Consider the following 26,596-nt stretch of genomic DNA (forward strand, 5'->3'; position numbering starts at 1 on the left):
ACCCAGATTCCCTCTGGTCAGACTAGGGATGAAATATGAGATGTTTAACAGACACAATATAGGGAAGATCATGACCATTAAGCAGACTACAAGCAGTAGCAGCATTCTAGGTCATACCACCCCTGCCCGTGGGCTTTGTCCTGGCCAGCAGCACCATCACACCTGTCTACCCTCAGTGCCCACAGCCAGGGCAAATCCAGAAGAGGTGGCATAAAAACAGACCACAGGGTTAATATTGGGTTGGCCTAAAATATTTCAGATTTTTCCATAACATCTTACAGAAAAACCCAAATGAACTCTTTGGCCAACCCAATACAATGGTGCTTGTCTCCAATAGAGGCCCAGATTAGTCCTTAGGAGTCTTAAGTGGGGCCAGGTAGAAGACAAATGAAACCTCTAAGTCCTTTTTTAATCCTATTCCCCATGATGCAGCAAAACCAAAGCACTGGGGACTTATCTGCCAGTCCCATAGCCTTTCTATAGTATGTTCCCCTCAGCATAGACCCTGTGGCCAGGGTAAAAGTGAGTTGCTCTCCTGACCCATAGTTGGCAGTGGTCCTTTGGTGGTCAGCAGTTGAACTCAAATGGTGTGGGCTGGTTGCCTCTGGGTTAACACAGCACAGGCACTGGGACAGTTGTTCCTGGGTGTGTCCATGTGCTGGGAACCTCAACTATTGTTGAAGTAGCCCCTTACTTCTTCCCATTAGTCTGGGTGGGGTGGTGAGGCAGGTGGAAACACCAGTATATGACTTCTTATCATCCCAGCCCATGAATGAACTTCACGGCTGGCAAAGTGGGATCCTTGCTCGCTATCAGTACCAATGGGTGCCCTGTGTGTCACGTGTGCACAGCTGTCTAGACCCTTAAACAGTCATTCTTCTTGTGGCTTGATGACTCAGGTATGTCTGCTGTAATGTCTTCCACCTGTTGTAAGGCACTGTAGGCCACATATCATTGCTGTTCCATCACACTGCATCCTTCAGAGCTGGGGCCAGGAGTCCAAGAGCGCTCTATTATTTTGTCATCGCCACAGGCCCCAAACAAACCCTTCCAGGTAACTGGCCACATCCAATTCTCAAATCTGTCCCTGAGTTAATATCCCTAAAACCTGTGTCAATGGCTTATTTTTTAAGTATGGTAGGTTGGGAGTATGCTTATTTTACCTGACCAGATAACACCCAAGCGTTTGATAGATAATCCAAGTCCTGGCATTTTATCTGTATTCACCAGGCACCTCATGCAGTCAGATAAGCCATGAGCACAGGGCTATTTTTGAACTGGAAAGAGACTGATGTTTATGGAGCATCATTAATATAATGGAAGAGGAAGACAGGTCTCATGGTGGTCAACTGTCACAGGCCCACATGCTAATCACCTCAGGGTTACCTGCACAACTTTTCACCCCCTGTCCTTATTTCCTGCTATCTCAGCACTCATGGGAGTTTCATCCAAAACAAAGGATCCTGGAGCAACATTCTGCCATGTCTGGCAAACAACAGGCAGGATATGGCTGCAGTCTTCACTATTTAGGGGAGGAGGCTACCCTTTATAGGGGGAATTGACATCAAGTTGGCTCATCAGTTACCAGGGAAACCAGCAGCTGGGGCAGGGGACAAGCACATAGGTAGTTACCGATTAAGCCCTCTGATTCAGAGGATTGGATAGTCATGTGAGTGAAGCAGTCACGTGGTTGAGCAGAAGCTGCACAGAGAACAAGAGAACAGCCATCTTGAATGGCTTGACCACATGAAACAGGAAATTGTTCCTTGAAATTTTCACAGACTACAGACTTTCCTGCCACACACCTGGGATATAACCTCCAGTAGTTCTTTTGCAACTCATTACAATAAAAGCATATATGTATAAAGTAAATTACGATTTCTAAGAATTCTGTTCTTCTCTGAAACAAATATAGTATTTCTAAGATTTATATGACCATTGAGTAAAATGGGACTAATTAAGGTTTTTTTTCTTTTTAGGAAAAATCATGTTAGAATCTAAATTCCTCTTTGCACATAATTATCAAATCAGCAGAGGGATAAAATGTATAGCCATTTGGCCATGCAAGTTACATGATGTAGAAGCACATTTTGTAGAAAGAGTAATCAATATGGCACAAAACTTTCTATATCACGGTACTTCATCCTTCTTATCTCATGTTCTTCGTTAAGCAGCAGCAGCTTGAGAATGACCTGCAGTACCTTCTAGAGTTTGCTGCTCTCAGACCTCCCATCTCTCATCTCATCCACAAAGTTCAATGATAACTTTCCATGTAGGTCTAAAATGAAAAGAAGGCAGGATTTTTCATTTAACAAACACATACAGAAATTTATGTATCAGGTGTAAAAACTACCACGTGTTCAGTTGCTCAGATGTGTCCGACTATGCACTCATAGACTGTAGCCTGCCAGGTTCCTCTGTCCATGAAATTTTCCAGGCAAGAATATTGGAGTGGGTTGCCATTTCCTCCTCCAGAGGATCTTCCCAACTCAGGAATCAAACCCTCGTCTCTTGCATCTCCTGCTTTGGCGGGTGGACTCTTTACCACTCTACCATAGTTCTTTACAGACATTAATTCATTTAATCCTCAAAAAAACCTATGAGGTAGGTTCTATATGTTCACCTCCATTTTACAGATGAGGAAACTTGTCACAGAGCTAGTAAGAGATGGGGTCAGGATTTAAATGAGATTGTGCAATCAAACATGACACCTTAAGTAACAGAATTATAAAAGTGAATGCAGAATTGTCAAATAATACTAAGTACATATGGGTATGGATTTATAAAAAGGGAGACAAAAAATTTAAATAAATGGAGATCTTCACTCATTGTTGTTCAGTTGCTCAGTCATGTCCACCTCTTTGCGACCCCATGGACTGCAGCACACCAGGCTTCCCTGTCCTTCACCATTTCCTGGAATTTGCTCAAACTCATGTCCATTGAGTCGGTGATGTCATCCAACCATCTCATCCTCTATTATCCCCTTCTCCTCCTGCCTTCAATCTTTCCCAGCATCCAGGTCTTTTCCAATGAGTCAGCTCTTCACATCAGGTGATCAAAGTATTGTAGCTTAAGCTTCAGCATCAGTTTTTCCAATGAATATTCAGGGTTGATTTCCTTTAGGATTGACTTGTTTGAAGTCCTTGTTGTCCAAGGGACTCTCAAGAGTCTTCTCCAGCAACACAGTCTGAAGGCATCAATTCTTTGGTGCTCAGCTTTCTTTACAGTCCAGCTCTCACATCCATACATAACTACTGGAAAAAACATAGCTTTGACTAGATGGACCTTTGTTGGCAAAGTAATGTCTCTGCTTTTTAATATGCTGTCTAGTTTTGTCATTGGCACCCCACTCCAGTACTCTTGCCTGGAAAATCCCATGAATGGAGGAGCCTGGTGGGCTACAGTCCATGGGGTTGCAGAGTCGGACACAACTGAGCGACTTCACTTTCACTTTTCACCTTCATGTATTAGAGGAGGAAATGGCAACCCACTCCAGTGTTCTTGCCTGGAGAATCCCAGGGACAGGAGAGCCTGGTGGGCTGCCATCTATGGGGTCACACAGAGTCGGACACGACTGAAGTGACTTAGCAGCAGCAGCAGTTTTGTCAAAGTTTTTTTTCTAAGGAGCAAGCGTCTGTCAATTTCATGGCTGTAGTCACCATCCACAGTGATTTTAGAGCCCAAGAAAATAAAGTCTGTCACTGTTTCCATTGTTTCCCCATCTGTTTGCCATGAAGTGATGGGAGTAGATGCCATGATCTTAGTTTTCTAAATGTTGAGTTTAAGTCAGCTTTTTCATTCTACTCTTTCACCTTCATTAAAAGGCTCTTTAAATCCTCTTCGCTTTTTGCCATTAGGGTGGTGTCATCTGCATATCTGAGTTTATTGATACTTCTCCTGGCAATCTTTATTCCAGCTTGTGCTTCATCCAGCCTGGTATTTCGTGTGATGTACTCTGCATGTAAGTTAAATAGGCAGGGTGATAATATACCTGCATTTCATGTGATATACTCTGCCTATAAGTTAAATAAGCAGAATGACAATTTTTTAATGGAGGAAGGTTATCTAGGATATTCATGTAAACAACTTTTAGTCATGGATTTCTAAAATTCCAGTTTATGAAGCTTTATGGTATATGTACAACAGTAGTGTTAGTTTACTGATGTAAAGATAGTTCAGTTCAGTTCAGTTCAGTCGCTCAGTCGTGTCCGACTCTCCGCGACCCCATGAATCACAGCACGCCAGGCCTCCCTGTCCATCACCAACACCCGGAGTATACTCAAACTCATGTCCACAGAGTCGGTGATGCCATCCAGCCATCTCATTCTCCGTCGTCCCCTTCTCCTCCCGCCCCCAACCTTTCCCAGCATCAGAGTCTTTTCCAGTGAGTCAACTCGTCGCATGAGGTGGCCAAAGTATTGCAGTTTCAGCTTCAGCATCAGTCCCTCCAATGAACATCCAGGACTGATCTCCTTTAGAATGGACTGGTTGGATCTCCTTGCAGTATAAGGGACTCTCAAGAGTCTTCTCCAACACCACAGTTCAAAAGCATCGATTCTTCGGCGATCAGCCTTCTTCACAGTCCAACTCTCACAACCATACATGACCACGGGAAAAACCATTGCCTTGACTAGACGGACCTTGGTCGGCAAAGTAATGTCTCTGCTTTTTAATATACTATCAAGGTTGGTCATAACTTTCCTTCCAAGGAGCAAGCGTCTTTTAATTTCATGGCTGCAATCAGCATCTGCAGTGATTTTGGAGCCCAAAAAAACAAAGTCTGACACTGTTTCCACTGTTTTTCCATCTATTTCCCATGAAGTGATGGGACCAGATGCCATGATCTTTGTTTTCTGAATGTTGAGCTTCAAACCAACCTTTTCACTCTCCTCTTTCACTTTCATCAAGAGGCTTTTGAGTTCCTCTTCACTTTCTGCCATAAGGGTAGTGTCATCTGCATATCTGAGGTTATTGATATTTCTCCCAGCAATCTTGACTCCAGCTTGTGCTTCTTCCAGCCCAGCGTTCCTCATGATGTACTCTGCATATAAGTTAAATAAGCAAGGTGACAATATACAACCTTGACGTACACCTTTTCCTATTTGGAACCAGTCTGTTGTTCCATGTCCAGTTCTAACTGTTGCTTCCTGACCTGCATACAGGTTTCTCAAGAGGCAGGTCAGGTGGTCTGGGATTCCCATCTCTTTCAGACCATTCAAATATGCATATATCTTTAAATCATCAATTATATTTCTTTCTCTGATTATAAAAGTAATAAATGTTCATATCTGGAAGATTCAGAAAATCATAAGACAAAATACAAAAATCACTCATAATCCCACCATCCAGAAATCATCACTGCTGATACATTCATACATATAGTCTTTAGTCTTCTTTCTATATGTATATTCAACCTCCTGGGTAATGACTTACCATTTACTAAATGTGACTCTTTGTGCCAAAGTGGTGCATTATTCAAACAATTTACACTTTTTTTCAATGCCTCAGTGTGTACTAAACATTCTTTAAGGGCTGTAAAATTCATAAAACCAATACATTAAAATTTCAAAAGTACTTTTAGAGTAGAAATAAACTCCCAATTATACATATGCTACAGCATATTTAAGAACTCAAGTATTCAGTCTAATTGAAGTCACAATGGTAATATTTTTCAAAATATTACTTTATCATTACATTTTCTCCATTGCCAAGGAGCAAGTTTTAGCATCAGTAGGATGAAGGGAATGCTGGCTTCTTAAATTTGTTCACAAGATTAACTGTTATCACACCTCCATTGATTCATGATTATCTTCCTATTGAATGCATTCTAAAGTTCCTCTAAGATAGGAAGGCCCAAAACCACTAAAATGAAAGACTGATTTATGATTATTCTAATACTACTCAGCATTTGTGAAGTAAACTGCGTCCACAATGCATGTTTTAATTACTAATCCCAAAACACTTTGCTGAGTTAGGTATAGAAGAATTCTTTCATATAGGAGGAAAATGAACACTATAAATCAACATACTAGGTTGAAAATTTGCACAGCTATGCACTATGATTTCCAGCATCACAAGTGGTTTAAGCAATGCCTCAATGGAGCATGGACTCCCACTGGTGGCCACAATGTCACAGCCTTGAAGTCAGCTTCCTCTTGACTGTACCAGTAATTCTGCCATATGGATTGTCTAATGGTAACAAGACCTGTAGAAAAAACAAAGGGCAACTTCAGAGACACTGAAGAGAGATGAGGTGATTTTCCAGAAAATTACAGAGTTTTTCAAAACTTTTTAATTATCAGGATATAAATGTTTCTCAGATGCATTACATATCCCTGCTTTTAAAACAGAGTGTAGTGAACATAATTTGGCCTTTGCTTGATGACTCACTTGGAACATCAATCATTGTCCAATGTTATAATACTGTCATGCCCTCAGGAACATTTGAGGTCCTCAGGACTCTTAGCCCAATGCTAAATGGCTCCAGACAGCTCTGCATTTGCAGTTCTTATGTCCTCCACTCTGTCATTAGTCACTTCTCTGCTGTTTTCTTCGTGTCCGGACTCCCTGCTTCTCATATATTGCCCTCACTTTGTAGGCACTTGCTGAGTGAGGGCCCATGAGTGACCAGCCATCCTCAAGGTACAAACACAGACATAGGGACAGCTTGTTCACCCCCTTGGATGCCTTTACACAGAGCCTGACCCAAAGGACCTCAGGCCTTCCTGCCTGCAGGTCTCCAGAGGAAGTTTTGAGTCTGACTTCTTAGAGCTAAAGACACAGTGGCCTCTGTCTACCAGAACACCATCAAGCCAGGATCACTGCAGGCCTGGGGTATCAGGAGCCTTGGGAGACCCTCCTCCTTAGGTTGGGGTTCCTGAACTAAGCACTGCTCTAACCATGAGCCTGAGCCTTTCTGTTTGGGGCCCGTTGGTTTCACCTTTGCTGAACATGTCCCTTTTCTGCCCTTTAGAAAGTAAGCTATCAAAAAAGTCTTTACATCCAAATTAACAGCGGCATTCTGGGAATCTACATCCCCTCCATCTCTGAAGTAAACAGTGCTGCCTCTCCTTCCAGCTGAATGGACAGTGACTGTCCTCCTCTGCAACTCGGGGCCCTATTTCAGCCATACCAGGCACCTCAGCATGACCTTACTTCCCAGCGCTGCTCCCCAGCCTCCCTCACAGCTGTCACAGTACAGAGCGTGATGGAGCATAACGTACAGAACAGAAACACGGTACCTGGCCAGATGGCTGTGACTGATAAGGCTCCTGGGGCAGCAGGCCCAGAAGGTAGGACCTTCTGGATACCCTTCACTGACCTTTTTCCATCAAATGAGATGATTCTCTGGCTGCACAGCCACGCAGCCAGAGGGTCCCTTTCTATCTCACTTCCCCAACACACTAGAAGCATCCAACAAAATGGTGTGTTTTTTAGCACACTGGAAGCCCATGGGAAGATGTATCAGAGAAGTCCTGCCAGTCTGAGAGTGATCCAAGTGGGGAGGGACAGTTCTGATCTCCTAGGACTGAGCACAGCAGGCCTATCTGTTGGAACTTCAGGCTGGCTAGTGAAACACACTAACTTGGCTGAACCTTCTGCCATGGCTAAAAGCAAGTCATGGTTAAGTGCTTTTTCTAAGGCCAGGTTTCCTTTCGAAAACTGAACTTCCTCATCTTGCCTGCTGTAATTGCAATTAGAAACACAAATATCTTTCATTTTGTGTGTGTTTATTGCATGTTATTCAAACTGACTATTTAAAATTAGGGATGATAGAAGAAAATAAAAAGATAATCTTTTTCCTTTCTTCTCATTGCCTTGTGATGGAAAAATAATGAAGCTGTGACCTTCTGTGGCACCTTTTGGAGAAGTGGATTTCAGAGCTGTTTCTTTGGGCACACTCTGTTCTTTCTTTGTCTTTTACTCTCTGCAAATTTCAAGCCTCCTCTATAAGCATTCATCCACTTCTAGGGCATCCCAACCTCAGATACTGAAAGGCCAGAGTCTAAGTGGGCTCTAAACAGTTGCAACTATAAATATCCCAACACCAACAGCTATTAAAAGTTGTGGCAGTTGTACCACCCCAAGTCTACAAAGAGGGTTAAAAAGTGGGCAAGGCAGGGAAAATGTGCTTTAAATATTTAAAAAGTTATCTTACCTCTTCCTTGTTGATCAGTCCCATTTTGGACATGTCTATGTTAAAGTAGTGAATGTTCGGCAGACTGATTTCCATATCTTCTATCTGGAATCCACAATAATACATATCTGTTGAAAAACTGGGAATCTGTCTCTGTCACTACTCGCCCCCAACCTCCAACAAGCTCATTACTCAGATTCCACCTCTGTCTCTGGGACACCCTCTGATGTTCCTCTACTGCTCGACACTGTTCCCTCTAGCTAGTACTGTTATTAAATGATGGACTCACTCCTCCTTCTGTGTATGAAATCCATTTCTCAGAAAAGTAAAGTCTCCTGGGGTCAGACACCTGGGAAGTATTCAGCATCCAGCTGGCCTCCAGATGTTAGCCCATCAACTTCTTCAGTTCCCGCTCAGTCCATAACCTCCCCTCCAGGCCTGACCTCAACATTTGCAGGCCCTGGAGTACAAACACCTGGAGGTCCCCACACCAGATGTTTTGGACTTCCTAGGTGGCACTAGTGGTAAAGAACCCACCTGCCAATGCAGGAGATGCAGGAGACGTGGGTTCAATCCCTAGGTCAGGAAGATCCCTTGGAGGAGGAAATGACAACACACGCCAGTATTCTTGCCTGGAGAATCCCATGGACAGAGGAGCCTGGTGGGCTATGGTCCGTAAGGTTGTAAAGAGTTGGACACAACTGAAGTGACTTAGCACACACTCATACCACATGTTTAAAGATTTAAAGTTATGAATCAAGCCAAAATATAGAGACAGAAATATGTTCTATCTCTGTAACTTAACAGATAGTCCTTCACAACTATCTGGAAGGTCAGGACCAAATTTGAAATCCTCTGACTCCTTGCAGCATCAGACCAGGACCTGGTAGCATGGGAAGAGCCAGCCCCCAACCCCTGGCCCACCCTATCCTCCCTCTTGGACTCTGTGGGTGGATATTCCAGCTTGTATGTCAAGCTGCCTGATGGCAAACATCCCAGAGAATGGTCTAGAAGGGGAAGCATGGGCTCCTGAAGTGTTTACTGCCTTGAAGTGCCTCTTCCAGTAGAGAGAAGAATAGCTAGAGGATGGCCTGAAGGGGGCCTCTGGGCCATGGTTGGTGTCCCTCTTGCCCAGATCAAAGGATAGCACTGTCCTTTCCATCCCATTATGGCCATGGTTCATGCCCTCCTTCCAAGCTTCCTGCAACAACCTCCCAATAGGTCTCCTTGTCTATGGCCCATCATCCTTTTAATCTATCACACATCTTTCAGAGCGGTCTTTCTAGAGTGCAAAGCTGGTAGCATGGCACCTTGCGTAGACCCCTCAGTGACTCCTAAGATTTTTTCAGGATAAAATATAGACTCTACAAACACCACAAAGCTCTCTAGACCTGCTTCCCACCTCATCTCTAGGCACATGGAAGAGCTTTCACTCCTGGAGCTTCACGTGTGGCAGGCCTTCAACAATAAATGCCTGTTCCATGCTGCCTCCTATTGTCCATACCTACCCCTCCCTCACCCTTGAAAACCCCTACTTGTCCCTTAAGGCTCAACTCAAATACCTCTCCTTCCAGAGAGCCTGACAGGCACTTCCCATATACTTGAATTAGGTGCCATCTTCTGAATTTCCATAATATTCTATTGTTTATTGAATTGTTAGCTTACTTATTTTCTTCTTTCACTGCATGATGAACTCATTGAGGGTTGAATCTATGGGACTCTATGTCTAATTTATCCCTGATTTTCTCATGTGCTGATAGAGACATAGTAACATTCAATAATATCAAATGGATGGATGGATGCAATCTCTCTGCATTTATCCTTCATTCTCTGGCTCTCCTGAAACATAGACCCTTGGGATAATTACCCCTCCTTCAGGCCATTCAAGTGTCCTAAATATGAGACTCAAATTGTAGCAGATTGAAGAGACTCAGAATCTTCGTGAAAACTAAAGAGCTACAGCAGTGGCCTATGTTTTCAGGTTGCACAGATTTCTCCACTTTTTTTTCTCTTTTCTCACTTGCTATAACAAGCTTTTGAGCAACAACAGATGTCATTTTTCATGTGTCTTCCACTTTCTTATTTTAACTCTCAGCTCTTTCTCAGAGCTAACAGGAGACACAGAAAGTTCTCTCAGTCTTCAGAATGGCAAGTGACAAAACGTACCTCAGGAAGCTGGCTCAGGGAGAGCACTTGGATGTCATAGAGGGTCTTCTGGACTGAGGGCGAGTGCTCGCCTTTGTCACAGGGTCCAGCAAATTTCTCCAGGACAATGCCCCTGACAGCCTCCCTAGAACACAGAAAGGAGACCTGAGGGCTCCCACAGGGTGGTCTTTGGGAATTCACTGTGAAACTAAGATGTGGGGACCTCTCTGTCCACCCCCCACCCCAAACAGTTTTATTGCTGGTTTTAGAGAGAATTATAGGGACTTCCCAGGTGGTGCTAGTGGTAAAGAACCCGCCTGCCAGTGCAAGAGACCTAACAGATGCGAGTTCAATTCCCGGGTTGGGAAGATCCTCTGGAGGAGGGCATGGCAACCCACTCCAGTGTTCTCACTTAGAGAATCCCATGGAGAGGGGAGCCTGGTTGGACTATAGTCCACGGGGGTGCAAAAAGTCAGACACAACAGAGTGACTTAGCACAGCATGGGAATATATTATAATGCCAAAAAGAAAAAAAAATACCTAAAAAAAAAAAGAAAAAAAAAAACACCTAACTTCTCATTTCCTTACACACACACACACACGCACACACCAGTCAACAGACATATTGAGCATAACTAGACTATCTTCATAATCTGGCAACAGGGCTCAATGGGCATTCCAGGGTAAGTTTCTTTGTAATGCTTGGCTTGGCTGGTTGCTTGAATTGCTGCATTTTTCAGGGGTTTTACCATGCCAGACTGTAGGCTAAGTATTTTATGTGATTACTTCATTAAATTTTCTCAATGTACCTGAGGCAATTCCTATTATTATTATCCCCAATTTGGAAGGAATCTGAGCTTAAAAACTAAATGACCCACTCTCAGTCCTTCTCCTTAGTGGGAGGCCCAACTGGTACCCTGACTATCTCAATTTCATACTCATTTCAACATAACTACATCAGACTGCTGCCCACGGGTGACACTTGAAAAAACGAGGAAAAAAAAAAAAGACTGAAGTGAGGTTCTCTTCAAGCATTTCCAACCTAGCATATAATAAAAGGAGCAGAGCAACACTCTGCCCGTGGGAGGAAGCTACCAGAGGCAGATTCTAGCTCATCACAGGGTACAAGCTTCTAACAATTAGAACTTCGACAAAGGAATGAGATACCTGGTCAAAAGCAAACTGGAAATTCAGAGGCCTAATCACTGCTTGTCAAGGATGTTAAAAGAAAAGTCATACCTTCACAATGTTAAAGAATTTATCATTTATAAAATGCTTCTGTAATTGTCATCTTGTTTTGAGTTTGGCCTACGGTGGCCAATTTGACTGGGACCAAGGGGGTTCCTAGGACATGGGACCTTCAGTGTTAAAATCAGGAAAGCCCTTTACAGACTCGGATGAGTTTGGTCAGCCTGGTTTAGCCCTCCCTGCATCTGCTATGAAGTGACAAGGCCACTATCCTCATTTGATCCAGTGATTCTGGAAGTGTGGCCTCTGGTCCAGCAGCATGGGCAACACCTGGGAGTTTGTTAGAAAATGCAAGTTCTCAGGCCCCATTCCAGGCCACAGAATCAGAACCTCTGGGGATGGGCTCAGTGAGCTACAGTATAACAAACCCCCCAAGTGGTTCTGATACCTAATCATGTTTGTGTACTACTGATTTAGTCAATTAGGAAAGAGAATCTGAGAAATCAGGCAGTCCACTTAAGGCTGTTATAGCTAAGAGCATCTAAGATTCAAGTGCAGGTTTACTAACTCAGAGTAAGACCAGTGTTCTTTCTGTTATTCATCAGAAGGGATTTCTTACAGTGGGGAGGCTGAACCAAATGGCTTCCAAGTTTCTCTTTCAGATTGAAGACTCCTAGGCCCCCGGAAAAGAGGGCAGACATGACCTGCACCAGTGCCAGACCCTAGCACTTCTTCATACCAGGTGGCCTCAAAGTCTACGTCTCTGCCGTGGTGGTAGCGCCACTTGCAGTACACTTGGGTGGCAAAGCACCGGTCCTTCACCTCAGGGAGGGTGGTGAACTGATCCTTGAGGAATCCTTCAAATCCAGATTGCGTTGTTTTCAAGACCTTGAGGTCTTTGATTCCAGAATGAATGACTGGAGGTCCTGTTTTAAGTGAAAAGGTAAGAGGGAATGAAGTCATAAAGGAAACAGTGCTTCTTACTGCCTAGCCCTGAGGATTCTGAGGTCATTAAAATATGGCACACTGTGTCTGTACAAAGAGCAACATCACTCCCCAAGTATTCTGTCTCTTGGTCCCCTGTGAAGTCCATGTGATGAAGATGGTGTGCCTTTCCCCCAATCTGAATTCCACAACTCCCTGCCTTCTCATGCCCTAGGAGAACTGAACGGCAGAGACTAAACCTCCATGCTGTGTTGAAGCCCACAGGAACCTTTTTCTCAGCTACATGCAAGTGTGTCTTCTAGGCCAAATTACCTTCCACATCTTGAGCTCCATCTCACTCAGCAGGTAGTCATGCTGGAAAGAGTTCATAAACTCCTCAAAAGCAGCTCTTCTGTCCAGCACTGTGATGCCTTCAATTGGGGGTGGTTCTCATGTGGGTTCTCTGTACTGCCGAATAGCTACAGACCCCTCAAACCCCACCAGACCCCTCAGTTCCCTGTGCTTATGAACTCAGCAAAACAAGACAGTTTTATGAATGGGTAGCAGCATGGGCCTGAATGAGCCTAAATGGAGACTGGGAAGATGAGACCAGTGATCCGTAAGTTACAGACTGCATATGCAGACACCCATAAAGGTTTTTAGCTTTTGGCTGAACTAAACTGAGAGGGGGCAAAGTTGGTTTGTGGGGACCTGGGGGAGAGAGGGCAGAGTTGAAAATATTGTTGGAGATGATATGTCTCTCTGGCAGTCCCTGACATCACCTCATGAGGTGCATTGGAAAGGTGGTGGCGAGAGAGGCAAAAATCTGAAAACCTTGTTTGCTTATGCCAGGTAGTTCTACCTCAGGGCCCAGGTGACAGGTAGGGTACTGAGTTAGTGAGGGGAAGAGTCTTTCTTTTTCCCTGTGGAACGAACGCACTGTAGCTCCAGCAATTTGGTGTAGCCTGAAGAGAACATGGCACCAGGTGACACACTGGGAAGCCCAGGGGACACAATGTCTGTGGAGAGCAGCTTTCTTCCCAAGGACAGCCCTCTAGGCTGGGAGAAGGTGGGAGAGTTGGGCTAGAGAGATACAACAGTTTGATAATAAGAGAACTACAAGACCAGGGAAATTCAGGAATTAACATCATCATGGCCTTATTTTGTATGTGCAGGCTGGTGAGGCCGGTATACTCAGGGAGCAGTTGGGTGCAAATTCCCAATAACATAGTCAAAGCAGGATGACTAAGGTCAACCTCTTTTAGATCTTGAAATTAGTCCTGATTAATATCTACCCCTTTTGACCTATAATCTTAAGTCAAAAGCTGGAGGTATATCATCATGCACCACTATGTTGCACATGGCCCTGGTAAAAGAACAAGGATGTAATCCATGATCGTCAATTAAAATCCTGGACAGCTCTTAATAATCCAGTGGTTCACGTCATCCTATGTGATTTCAATTGCTGTGGTTAACTTGGGAACTGTGGAGTTTCACAAGTAGGTAAACGAGGACTATATTTCTGATATTTTCCCAACCACATGTGTGTGCCTACCAGAGAGCACAGGGGCCATGGTTAGTGGTAGATCTGCTGATTAAATATGTGCATTCTGGCCAGAGTATTCTAGGACAATGTGGTAAGATAGAAAATGGTATTTGTTTAACATTCCGAAGTTCTCACTGGAAGCTTTATTTGAAGAAGGGTCAAGAGAATACCTGGACTTAATACCTTAAGTTGGTTGACTTTATCAGATTCTAAGTGTATAAAGACACAATTCTGCAAAATCAGCATTTCAAAATGCAGTGTAGAGCTAATCCAAGTGAGTCAAGTCTCAGACCCAAGAGAATTGCAGAAGCAATCAATAAATGTCCGTTAAATGAATGAATGAATGAACGCAATGCCATTGATTCACCGTAACAACTTAGCCTCATAACTTAGTGTCTTTTTCTTCTAGACAGTTCTCCTCTGTCAGTCTCTAGCATTTCCCTTCCTGATCTGGCCCCTCCTCTCAGCTCTCAGACAGTATATCAGGGGTAGAAGGGGAGGGCATCAATACTGACTGAGAAGGTCCTACTGCCAACATGCATTCTAGTCACATGGCTAGACACTAGCAGAGGTGGAGTTTGAACTCACCACCCCATTATGAGATTTCATGCTTTTCTTCTCCCCTTTTGCATCACTTCCCATCCTCAAAATGTTTCCTCCTTCTTTCAATTCTATCTTTCCATTTCTATAATAAAAGAGGACTTTCCAAGAGACAAGAAAATTGCCACCATCATTCCACAATGTGCTTTGAGGGCTTCAGACAGAGCCCCTAGTTGAAAAATACCATCCCCATTGGTTTGAAATGAAACCCCCATTTTAGAAATGATCCCTACGTGTTTTGAAAATATTTTATCATTCAAAAACTTCCTATTGAAATACCAAGACCCCTTCAAGGAGTGACTCCTTAGTATTTTATAAACTGGTATCATAATTTACTTCTAATAGTAATCCCTCCTAGGAAAAAAATCCTCTAGAAATGAGACTTCAATTTGCAATCAGGAGTGGGGTTAGAACAAGTGGTGGGAACCCTTGAAGGTGAATAAAGAGAAGACAAGAGAAACCAAAGGCAAACTCTATCCATTTCCACTTTTCCTGTATAGATGGCCTTGATCGCCAGCATCTCTGTGAGCCAACCAGACTTGGACCTCTCAACTGTCTCAATCATAAGAGGATTTCCAGATTCTGTGTTCCATACAGTTGAGTCCACAGTCTTGGGACTCTGATCCTTTGAATTCAACTCCAGTACTCTTCGTGACTCTCATCCCCTGTTTATGAGCAGTATTTCCCTGATAGAAATACTATCTTGACTTTCTCATTTGCAGAAGATAATAATCATAACTGTTGCCCAGAGGCGATAGACGTCTAAGATGGTACACATAAAGGACTCAGTAAAATGGCTGCCCCATTGGAAATGCTCTACAGAAGTTACTAAGATGATTTTGCCCTAACTGACTTCAACCCCCTGTAAATACTGCCCATGTTTCACAAAGGATCATTGGGTTCTGAAAATTCCTTCTGACATGCCATTCCTATCCGCCTCTGGCCCTGGGATGATATTTGTTCATCTTTGGGGAGTGTCAGTTTGCTAGGCAACTTTGAAATGATCTACTTTCTCATTAGAATCTGAAAATGGAGAAAGCAGTTGTATTTTCTAATATATTTTGGCTTCAGTTTCATGCAGTATAAAACATATTACATTCTCCAAGACAGTTCACTACTGCCATGGTTTAGGCAGAACACAAACTATCTACGCTGGTATGCTCATCATTCTATGAACAACAACAACAAAAACTTATTCTCTTTGAATGTGAAAAATAAATTCTCTTGGCACACATCAGACACCCTCGATGAAATCTGGAAGCTTATTTTATCTTTTCTGCTGGCGGTGCCCCAGCTGACTGAACACTAGTAGGAACCTGAGCCTTTCAAATTCATGGGCCTATCAACTAAAAATATGATACTTCACACACTCTAAAAAAGATTCCAATTTAGAAGACAAGAAATAATTCAACCCCAAAGACTGTCCTTTTCTAGGTTACTTCCCATGAAACCACTTAATCAGCTCATTTTTGCCTTTCTGCCATGTTTATGGAGTAACACAAAAGGAAGATTTCCACATTTTCCTTTGCTAGAATATAATTTTCCAGCTTTTAGTGTCCTCCTACACACTTAACAGATTGTGGTTTATCTCTCAGAGAAGCATACATCCTACCCCTTCAGGTCTCTAAGGGAAAGAAACTCACTGCAAATTAATAGAAAATAAGCCTGATTCCTTACCTACGCATCAGGTGTCACAAAGCACAAAGCTTTACTGAGCCAAGAAAAAAAAAAAATCCTGTCATGAAAAGGATAATTGCTTCCACATTTAACACCTCCAAAAAGGACACAAATAGCTAAAAGGGGGTATTTTAAAACTATATTAAATAATTCTAGTAGAAAACCTCAAACCTGTAAAGTGCTAGAACAAGTGAAGATCAATTAAATATCATTTGCCTCTGAGAGTCCATTTAGCTCATGGAAGGAAGGTGAAAGCTCTCTGTGTGCAATTCTGGATGAGGAGAGATGACGTCACCCCATGGAAGGAAGTTAACTGGCTTTTGTACAGCAAAGTGATCCTCAAGACAATTTTTAAAAGATATTGTGCTTGCCAAGAAATTTTCATTTGAAATAACTGATGAGTGCCTTAGCCTTGACATCAGAATGACACAAGCAAACTTCTTGGCAGTGACCCTCTCTGTCGTGAGTCTCCTATTTTCCTCTCTTCTCTTCCATCTGTCCTGCTTGACACCTCTTAAATCTCTTCTTCTGGGCTTCAGTTTCATCTCCCCACTTCCTTAAACCATCTTCCTACCCTTGCTAGTCCCCATGTCAATAGATATTTTTCACCATTAGAAGACAGTATCTCTTATTTGAAATATCTTCTTTATCTTTCAGTCCTTGATTTGGTTATGCTTTAGTTGCATTTTTATAATTAGTGTCAGATTGGGAGAAATTTGATCCTTAAAGAATTATGTATTATAATTCAAATTGTGTGTGTGTGCGTGTGTGTGTGTGTTGGCAGGATTTTCTGCTTATTTCAACTAGTTTAAATTAGGGACTTAACAATCCTAGTGACTTCAAGGCTTGTCTAAGCTTGCAGTTCAGAGAGACTCATGAGAGAAAAGAGTTCAGAAGATTGAGGTTCAAAATAATGCCTACACCACAGCCTGTACCACACATGCAGAGCCTCGCTCTCCTCTCAGAGCTGAGGAAGTCACAAACATAGCACCCTCATCTCTTTGGTGAAAAAATGTCTCTCTCTTCCAGATTCCCCCATGGAACTAGCAGACTCTGAAACAGCTGAAAGTACACTTCATGATGTAACTTTAAAAGATACGGTAGGAAACGATAGAGTAGTAGGAGTTTGACAGCAATTCTCAGGGCCTAAAATGGGTTCCTCAGATTCAGTGGGCTTTCTCTAAATATTTGTTCAATCAATAAAAACGAACCCAGTCCATTAGGAGAAAGCCAGTTACATATCCTGCTGGGGAAAGTTGTAGGTTGAATGTGTGATTAAGTATATGTGTTCGAGGCGGCAGAATTCTCATGACTCTAGCCAGCTCCCCAACAGAAGTCTTATTTAGAGGTTTGCAACAGTAGCCTTTGGATTTCCCTGCTGGTGCAGTGACAAAGAATCTGCCTGTCAATGCAGAAAACGTGAGTTCGATCCCTGGGTTGGGAAGATCCCTGGAGAAGGAAATGGCAACCCGTTCCAGTATTCTTGCCTGGAAAATTCCATGGACAGAGAAGCCTGGCAGGCTATAGACTATGGGGTCACAAAAGATTCAGACAAGACTTAGCAACTAAATAACAAAAAAAAGCAGCCTTCAGCATGTGAACTGGAGTGTGTGTGTGTGTCAGATAATAATTATTTTCTCCAGTTATGCCTATGTAAGGGTATTTCTTATGACAATGATTGTACACTGAATCATCTCATGATATCTGTGGTTTTAGATCTTGGAAAATAAGCAAATTAAGAATTAAATTTTGTTACCAAAAATCCAAAGAGGTACAGAGTACGAATATCATCTTCAAATAGACAACACAGGAAGATATGCACACTCAGGGACGTGTGCACACACATACTGCACACACCCAGGCAGCAGATGCCTCCTCCCTTCAGATCCCTGCCAGCCCCACATGCTATGGGGGGGCAGGGTTTACTGGGCTCTAGACAGTCAAGCTGGAGCTCTGGGAACATCGCCACAGTGATTGCAACACCCTGAAGTTTTCTGCCTAAAGAAAAAGCTTTGGGCCCGATTCTGTTGATAAGTTTTCCCACCCTGCAGCAGCCAGGTGACTAGCAAGCAAGCTGTTGATAGCTCCTGGTAATTGCTGGAAAGAACAGGGTGTGAAGCCTGTCTTCTTTCTTTGATCAGCTGAGCCCTATATCTGGCCACTCCACTTCCACCTCCAGGGCTCTGCTAAATATTCTTGCAGAGGGAGTTCACCAATGTCCAACTGCCAAACTGAACAACCTCTTCAGTTTCCTTTCAAGCCAGACTTTTTAACCTTCCTGCAGCAGAGACCGTGGGCAGCTTCTCTTCTTCCTGGGTCCTTGGCTAGACTACATTTCCCAGCCTTCAGGTGTGGTTGTGTAATTGGGTTCTCTTCGTTTGATGTGCTCTGTGCTACTTTCAGGCCTGGTGCTATGCTTGAGTGGCTTTACCCCTCCGTTTTCTCCTCCATGCTCTTTTCTTCCACTTGCCTGGTATGGGGGTCCACTCTCAAGGTGACCCAGAAAGGAAAGGATTAAAATGTCTGGTTACAGAAACTATGAAACTCCTAGAGGAGAACATAGGCAAAACACTCTCCGACATAAATCACAGCAGGATCCTCCATGACCCACCTCCCAGAATATTGGAAATAAAAGCAAAAATACACAAATGGGACCTAGTTAAAATTAAAAGCTTCTGCACAGCAAAGGAAACTATAAGCAAGGTGAAAAGACAGCCTTCAGAATGGGAGAAAATAATAGCAAATGAAACAACTGACAAAGAATTAATCTCCAAAATATACAAGCAGCTCCTGCAGCTCAATTCCAGAAAAATAAACAACCCAATCAAAAAATGGGCCAAAGAACTAAACAGACATTTCTCCAAAGAAGACATACAGATGGCTAACAAACACATGAAAAAATGCTCAACATCACTCACAATCAGAGAAATACAAATCAAAACCACAATGAGATACATTACACCCCAGTCAGAATGGCTGCTATCCAAAAGTCTACATGCAATAAATGTTGGAGAGGGTGTGGAGAGAAAGGAACCCTCTTACACTGTTGGTGGGAATGCAAACTAGTACAGCCACTATGGAGAACAGTGTGGACATTCCTTAAAAATCTGGAAATAGAACTGCCATATGATCCAGCAATCACACTCCTGGGCATACACACCAAGGAAACCAGAATTGAAAGAGACACATGTACTCCAATGTTCATCGCAGCACTGTTTATTAATAGTGAGGACATGGAAGCAACCTAGATGTCCATCTGCAGACGAATGGATAAGAAAGCTTTGGTACATATATACAATGGAGTATTACTCAGCCATTAAAAAGAATGCATTTGAATCAGTTTTAATGAGGTGGATGAAACTGGAGGCTATTATAGAGGGAAGAAAGCCAGAAAGAAAAACACCAATATAGTATACTAACGCATATATATGGAATTTAGAAAGATGGAAATGATAACCCTGTATACGAGACAGCAAAAGAGACACAGATGTATATAACAGTCTTTGGGACTCTTTGGGAGACGGTGAGGGTGGGATGATTTGGGAGAATGGCATTGAAACATGTATATTATCATATGTGAAAAAAAATAAAATGCAGAGACATTACTTTGCCAACAAAAATAAATAAATAAATAAAATGTCTGGTTGCATCAACCTGGGTTCCTCAATAAATTCCTGGAGCAGAGCATCCTCCCAACACACACACATCCACAGTGAACTTGACTTTTACACATAGCATTAAACTTTGTGTAGGAAGGCACTGCATATAAGCCTACTTGTTACGCATTGTGTTACGCCAATAACTGTCCCTCATTTCTTGAAATGCACTTTTCCTTTTGCTTTCGTAATACCATTGTCTCCAAGTTTCCTCCTGTCTCTCTGACCATTCTTCTGTCTCAGTCTTTAAACTTTTAACTCTTAAACTGGGGAATTTTTCCCAGGGCCCTTTCATCTTTCCTATTCTCACTTTATATGTTTTTCTGGATTAGTCCTTCTTCCCATGGCTTCACCAACTATCAGTCTCCAAATCTTTTCCTTATTTCCAAGCTCACCAGCTTCCTCTGGAAACTTCCTCATTACACGTATTATTCTTAGTCAACACCCCCAGGCTCCTGACTTGAGGGTAACTTTAACCCCTCCTTTTCTCTAACCTTGCATCCCTATGCAACTACACAGACCTATTAAGCACACTTCAAAAATGCCTCACATAATGTCCCTCCCCAGCTTCTGCAGTCCCTCCATCTCTGCCTCTACTGCCTGAGGTCATTACTTCATCTCTGCAACAAGTCTCCAAATATTTCCCTGTGGCCTATTTCTCTAGCAAGTTCACCATAATCTTGGTCAGAATTACCCAAATGTACACATATATACACGAAGACCTTCCCTGGATCTCTAAAATCATTCAAAATAATAATAACAGCTTTCTTTCAAGGAGTGCTTCTTATATGTTAGGGACTATGCTAAATGTTTTAAATTAACATTTATTTCCTTTAATTATCTGGATAATTGCTGAAGTAGACATTGTTATCCTCATCTTACAAATGAAAAAACACTGAAGTAGTGTATTTAATGTGCTAACAGTCACAAAGTTATTAAGGGTGGGTAGTTTAGTCACCAAGTCGTGTCTGACTTTTGTGACCACAAGGACTGCCTGCTAGGTTCCCTTGTCCATGGGATTTCCCAAGCAAGAATACTGGAGTGGGTTGCTATTCCCTTCTCCGGGGGATCTTCGCAACCCAGGGACTGAAACCAGGACTCCTGCATTGCAGTCAGATTTATCATCTGAACCACCAGGGAAGCCCATTAAGTAGTGGAGCTCAAGTTCAAAAACACTTCAGTTTTCATAGCATAAAAGTAGGAAATCTAGTAGGGAGAATAAAAGACAAAAAGTAATAAATGCTAGTAGGGAGATTAAAAGACAAAAGTAATAAATTCATTCATATCCACAATAAGAAGTTAAGGGATACACAAAATATTTTTAGATTAGAAAATAATATAAAAAACAGTAATCATGAGGGGAGGAGAGTACAAATGCAAAGTATCTATCTATCTAAATAGATGGATAGATTGCTGTGCAAAAACTTCATGGTAACCACAAAACAAAAATCTATAATAGATATTCACAAAGAAAAAGAAAAAGAAATCCAAACAAAATGCTAAGGATAGTCATCAAATCACAAAAGAAGAGAACAAAAGAAGGGGGAAAAACACCTACAAAAACAAATCCAAAACAATAAAATGACAATAGGAACAAGCTACTGCCACTATTATTTAGTCACTAAGTCATGTCTGACTCTTTGCGACCCCATGGACTGTAGCCCACCAGGTTCCTCTGTCTATGGGCTATTCCAGGCAAGAATGCCGGAGTGGGTTGTCATTTCCTTCCCCAGGGGATCTTCCTGACCCAGAGATCAAACCTGCATCTCCTGCTTGGCAGGTAAATTCTTTACCACTGAGCCACCTGGGAAACCAATGGGAACATATATACCAATAATTGCCTTAAACATAAATGGACTAAATGATCCAACCAAAAGATATAGACTGGCTGAATGGGTAAAGAAACAGCTTCCATATATGTGCTGCCTACAAAAGACTCACTTCAGATCTAGAGATATACATAGACTGAAAGCGAGGGGATTAGTAAAAGGTATTTCATGAAAATGGAAATCAAAAGAAAGCTAGAGGGAATTCCTTGGTGATCTAGTGGTTAAGAATCCTCCTGCCAGCATAGGGGATATGGGTTCGATCCCTGGTCTGGGAAGATCCCACGTGCCTTAGTGGGAAAACTAAGCCCATGCACAAGCCAGTGCTCTAGAGCCAGTGTGCCACAACTACTGAAGCACATGTACCTGGAGCCTGTGCTCTGAAACAAGAGATACTATCACAATGAGGACTCACTCACTACACACAGTAAATGAACTCTCACACTAGAAGAGGGGCCCCCACTCGCCACAACCAGAGAAAGCCTGTGCATAGCGATGAAGCCCCAGCACAGCCAGTAAATAAATAAAATTTTTAAAATAGAAAGCTGGAGTAGCCTTACTTATATCAGACAAAATAGGCTTTAAAATAAAGACTGAGAAGAGACAAGAATTTACAATGGAGAAAAGATAGTCTCTTTAATAAGTGGTGCTGGGAAAATAGGAGAGCTATATGTAAAAGATTGAAGATAGAACATTCTCTAATACCATACACAAAAAATAATCTCAAAAAGGATTAAAGACCTAAATGTAAGACCAGATACTATAAAACTCCTAGCGGAAAACATTGACAGAACACTGTTTGAAATAAATTGCAGGGAATTTTTTTTTTATTCATCTCCTAGAGTAATACAAATAGAAAAATAAACAAATAGGGCCAAATTAAACTTTAACGATTTTGCACAGCAAATAAACCAATAAACACAATGAATAGACAACCTATGGACTGGGAGATGTCAAGGGATTAATTTCCAAAATATATAAATAACTCATACAACTTAATATTAAAAAGCAAACAATGCAATCAGGAAATGTCAGAAGACCTAAAGAGACATTTCTCAGAAAAAGACATACAGATGGCCAATACGCACATGAAAAGATGAACAGTATTGCTAATTTGGGGCTTCCCTGGTGGCTCAGACAATAAAGAATCTGCCTGCAATGCAGGAGACCCGGTTTCAAACCCTGGGTTGCGAAGATCCCCTGGAGAAGGGAATGGCAACCCATTCCAGTATTTTTGCCTGGAGAATTCCATGGACAGAGGAGCCTGGCAGGCTACAGTTCATGGAGTTGCACAGAGTTGGACATGACTGTCCATGCACATATACATATGTTGCTAATTTTAGAAAAATACAAAACTACAAGTAACACTCTCACAGGTCAGAATGGCCAATACCTAAAAAGTCTACTGATAATAAATGCCAGAGAGACTGTGGAGAGAAAGGAATTAATCATATGATCCTGCTATCCCATCCCTGGCCTTATATCCAAAGAAAATTCTAATTTGAAAAGATACAGGCATTCCAACATTTATAGCAGCACTGTTTACAACAGTCAAGACATGGAAGGGTTTCCCTGGTGGCTCAGAGTTTTAAAAAAAAATCCTCCTGCCAGTGCATAAGACTCAGATTCACTCTCTGGGTCAGGAAGATTCCCCTGAGAAGGAGAAAGGAAACCTACAAATCCCGCGGACAGAGGAGCCTGGTGGGCTATAGTTCATGGGGTTACGACTTAGCAACCAAACAACAAAAATAACAACAAGACATAGAAGCAACCTAAATGTCCATAGGCAGAAGAATGGATAAAGAATATTTATTACTCAGTCAGAATAAAAAATGAAAAACTGCCATTTGCAGCTACATGGATGAACCTAGAGATTATCATATTGAGTGAAGTAAATCAGACAAAGATATCACTTACAAGTGGAATCTAAAAAAAAGATACAAATGAATTTATTTACAAAGCAGAAATAGACTAACAGACATAGAAACTGATCCTATGGTTACCAAAAGGGATAGCAGCTGTGGGAGGAAGATAAACTGGGAATTTGGGATTAATATATACACATTCAGTTCAGTTCAGTTCAGTCGCTCAGTCGTGTCCGACTCTTTGCGATCCCATGAATCACAGCACGCCAGGCCTCCCTGTCCATCACCAACTCCCAGAGTTCACTCAAACTCATGTCCATCAAGTCGGTGATGCCATCCAGCCATCTCATTCTCTGTCGTCCCCGTCTCCTCCCACCCCATTAACTCCCAGCATCAGAGTCTTTTCCAGTGAGTCAACTCGTCGCATGAGGTGGCCAAAGTATTGAAGTTTCAGCTTTAGCATCAGACCTTACTACATATAAAATAGATAGGGAAACAGTGGAAACAGTGTCAGACTTTATTTTGGGAGGCTCCAAAATCACTGCAGATGCTGATTGCAGCCATGAAATTAAAAGATGCTTACTCCTTGGAAGGAAAGTTATGACCAACCTAGATAGTATATTAAAAAGCAGAGACATTACTTTGCCAACAAAGGTCCATCTAGTCAAGGCTATGGTTTTTCTAGTGGTCATGTATGGACGTGAGAGTTGGACTGTGAAGAAAGCTGATTGCCGTAGAATTGATGCTTTTGAACTGTGGTACTGGAGAAGACTCTTGAGAGTCCCTTGGACTGCAAGGAGATCCAACCAGTCCATTCTAAAGGAGATCAGTCCTGGGTGTTCATTGGAAGGACTGATGCTAAAGCTGAAAGTGCAATATTTTGGCCACCTCATGCGACGAGTTGACTCACTGGAAAAGACTCTAATGCTGGGAAAGGTTGGGGGCGGGAGGAGAAGGGGACGACAGAGAATGAGATGGCTGGATGGCATCACTGACTCTGTGGACATGAGTTTGAGTGAACTCTGGGAGTTGGTGATGGACAGGGAGGCCTGGCATGCTGTGATTCATGGGGTCGCGGAGAGTCGGACACGACTGAGCGACTGAACTGAACTGAACTGAACTGGAGAAGACTCTTGAGAGTCCCTTGGACTGCAAGGAGATCCAATCAGTCCATTCAAAAGGAGATCAGTCCTGGATGTTCATTGGAAGAACTGATGCTAAAGCTGAAGCTCCAATACTTTGGCCACCTCATGTGAAGAGTTGACTCACTGGAAAAGACTCTGATGCTGGGAGGGATTAGGGGCAGGAGGAGAAGGGGACGACAGAGAATGAGATGGCTGGATGGCATCACCGACTCGATGGACATGAGTTTGAGTGAACTCCGGGAGTTGGTGATGGACAGGGAGGCCTGGTGTGCTGTGATTCATGGGATCGCAAAGAGTCGGACACGACTGAGCGACTGAACTGAACTGAACTGAACATATAAAATAGATAAACAAGGACCTAATGTATAGCACAAGGAACTACATTCAATATCTTGCATTTAAATAATCTCTAATGTAAAATAAGCTGCAAAAGAATATATATGCACATACATGTATATGTGTGTGTATGTGTATAACTGAATCATTTTGCTGTACATCTGAAACTAACACAACATTGTAAGTTAAACTATAATGTAAAAACTGGTTTACCTTTAAAAAATTAAAATAGGAAATCTATAAAGGAAGCAAAACATCTTAGTCTGCAAGAACTATAGACTTAACTACCATGCAAAAACTGCCTCATTGCACCAGGGTTTTTTTGGGGTTTTTTTGGCCATGCTGCTCAGCTTGCAGGATCTTAGCTCCTGAACCAGAGATCCAACCAAGGCCCTCAATGGTGAAAGTGTTGTGTCCTAACCACTTGACCACAAGGAATCCCCTAGTTACACCAGTCTTGCTAGTACAGTACATTGAGGCCCAGACCAACCTCTTCACATTTGGAGGATTTAAAAACCCACTATCTTCTCAACTTTTCAACTAGTTATTCAGTCTTCTTTATATAATAATAATTTCATAACTATTAATCAAACACTGAGGAGGCCCTGGCTGTGTCTAGAATTTAATACAGATAGGGAAAACATTAAATGATTAAAATATTAAATGACTAGGACTTTCTAAGGGAAGGCAATATTCGGTAGAACTCAGAATAAAAAGCACTTATATTTTACTTATCTTTTAAAAGATATTTATGATGTTTACCAGATACCACTTTAAAGTCTTAGTGAAGAGAGCTAGAGATGAAAGAAAGATAAAGTAAAAGAAATGAAATGAAAGAAACAAGTGGGGAAGAGAAGGAGAGGAGACGAAAGAAAAGAGAGATGAGAAAAGAAAAAATTCAGAGTCCTCACTTTCAATTTATAATGATCACTAAAGTTTATTTTTTATCAGGATAGGGACATTTCTACCATGGTGGCTCCATGGTTCTTAAAGTTCATCTAGTCCAACTCTTAACCAATCATTGAACTCTGTTCTGACAACCTCAACAAATCAATGGAAGATATACTTTGCTAAGTTTAGTCATCAGTACCAATAAGGTCTATATTATAATTATGTTCCACAGTTAATATTTAGATTTTTTATTAGACAGAAAGAACTATACAATTGTCACTGCTATTTTAAATGAAGCTTATTTTATTGTAATTATAATAATATCAGTGGTTTTATTATTAGGACAAAATAAGGAAATGTGATTGTTATTTTCTAGGTATTTCTATAAAGTTATTATAATCATAGTTTGGTATAGTATAAAAAGCACTGGTCAGAAATTTCAGAGATTTGAGACTTTTGTCAGCCTGAGTCTTTTTTTCCTCTCACCTCAAGATCATGCAATAAAAATGATTGACCCCACTCAACCCCCAGATTTGTTGCAAAGGGTATTATTTCATCTTTATACTTTTAAGATTAAAAGCAGATAGTTCTTTAATGTAATTCAAGGTCAGAACTTTCATTCCCATCTCAGATTTAAAAGAGTTCAAAATTCTCTACAGT

At 42.0% G+C, this 26,596-nt stretch overlaps 1 protein-coding gene across 1 annotated transcript in view; it reads right to left on the reverse strand.

Moving 5' to 3' along the window:
• Positions 1-5,714: 5,714 nt before the first annotated feature.
• Positions 5,715-26,596, reverse strand: part of LOC129540361 (uricase) — a 37,422-nt gene continuing 16,540 nt past the window's right edge. Inside the window, exons 5-8 of the mRNA XM_055401402.2 lie at positions 12,210-12,396; positions 10,304-10,427; positions 8,159-8,242; positions 5,715-6,205 (exon numbers count right to left, since the gene is read on the reverse strand). Coding sequence (XP_055257377.2) covers positions 6,131-6,205; positions 8,159-8,242; positions 10,304-10,427; positions 12,210-12,396 — 470 coding nt within the window. The 3' untranslated portion in view covers positions 5,715-6,130. The remainder of the gene's footprint in view (positions 6,206-8,158; positions 8,243-10,303; positions 10,428-12,209; positions 12,397-26,596) is intronic.

This window comes from Moschus berezovskii, chromosome 4 (assembly GCF_049115385.1).
Source record: "Moschus berezovskii isolate FMDL1 chromosome 4, NW_MosBer_1.0, whole genome shotgun sequence".
NCBI classification, from domain to species: domain Eukaryota; kingdom Metazoa; phylum Chordata; class Mammalia; order Artiodactyla; family Moschidae; genus Moschus; species Moschus berezovskii.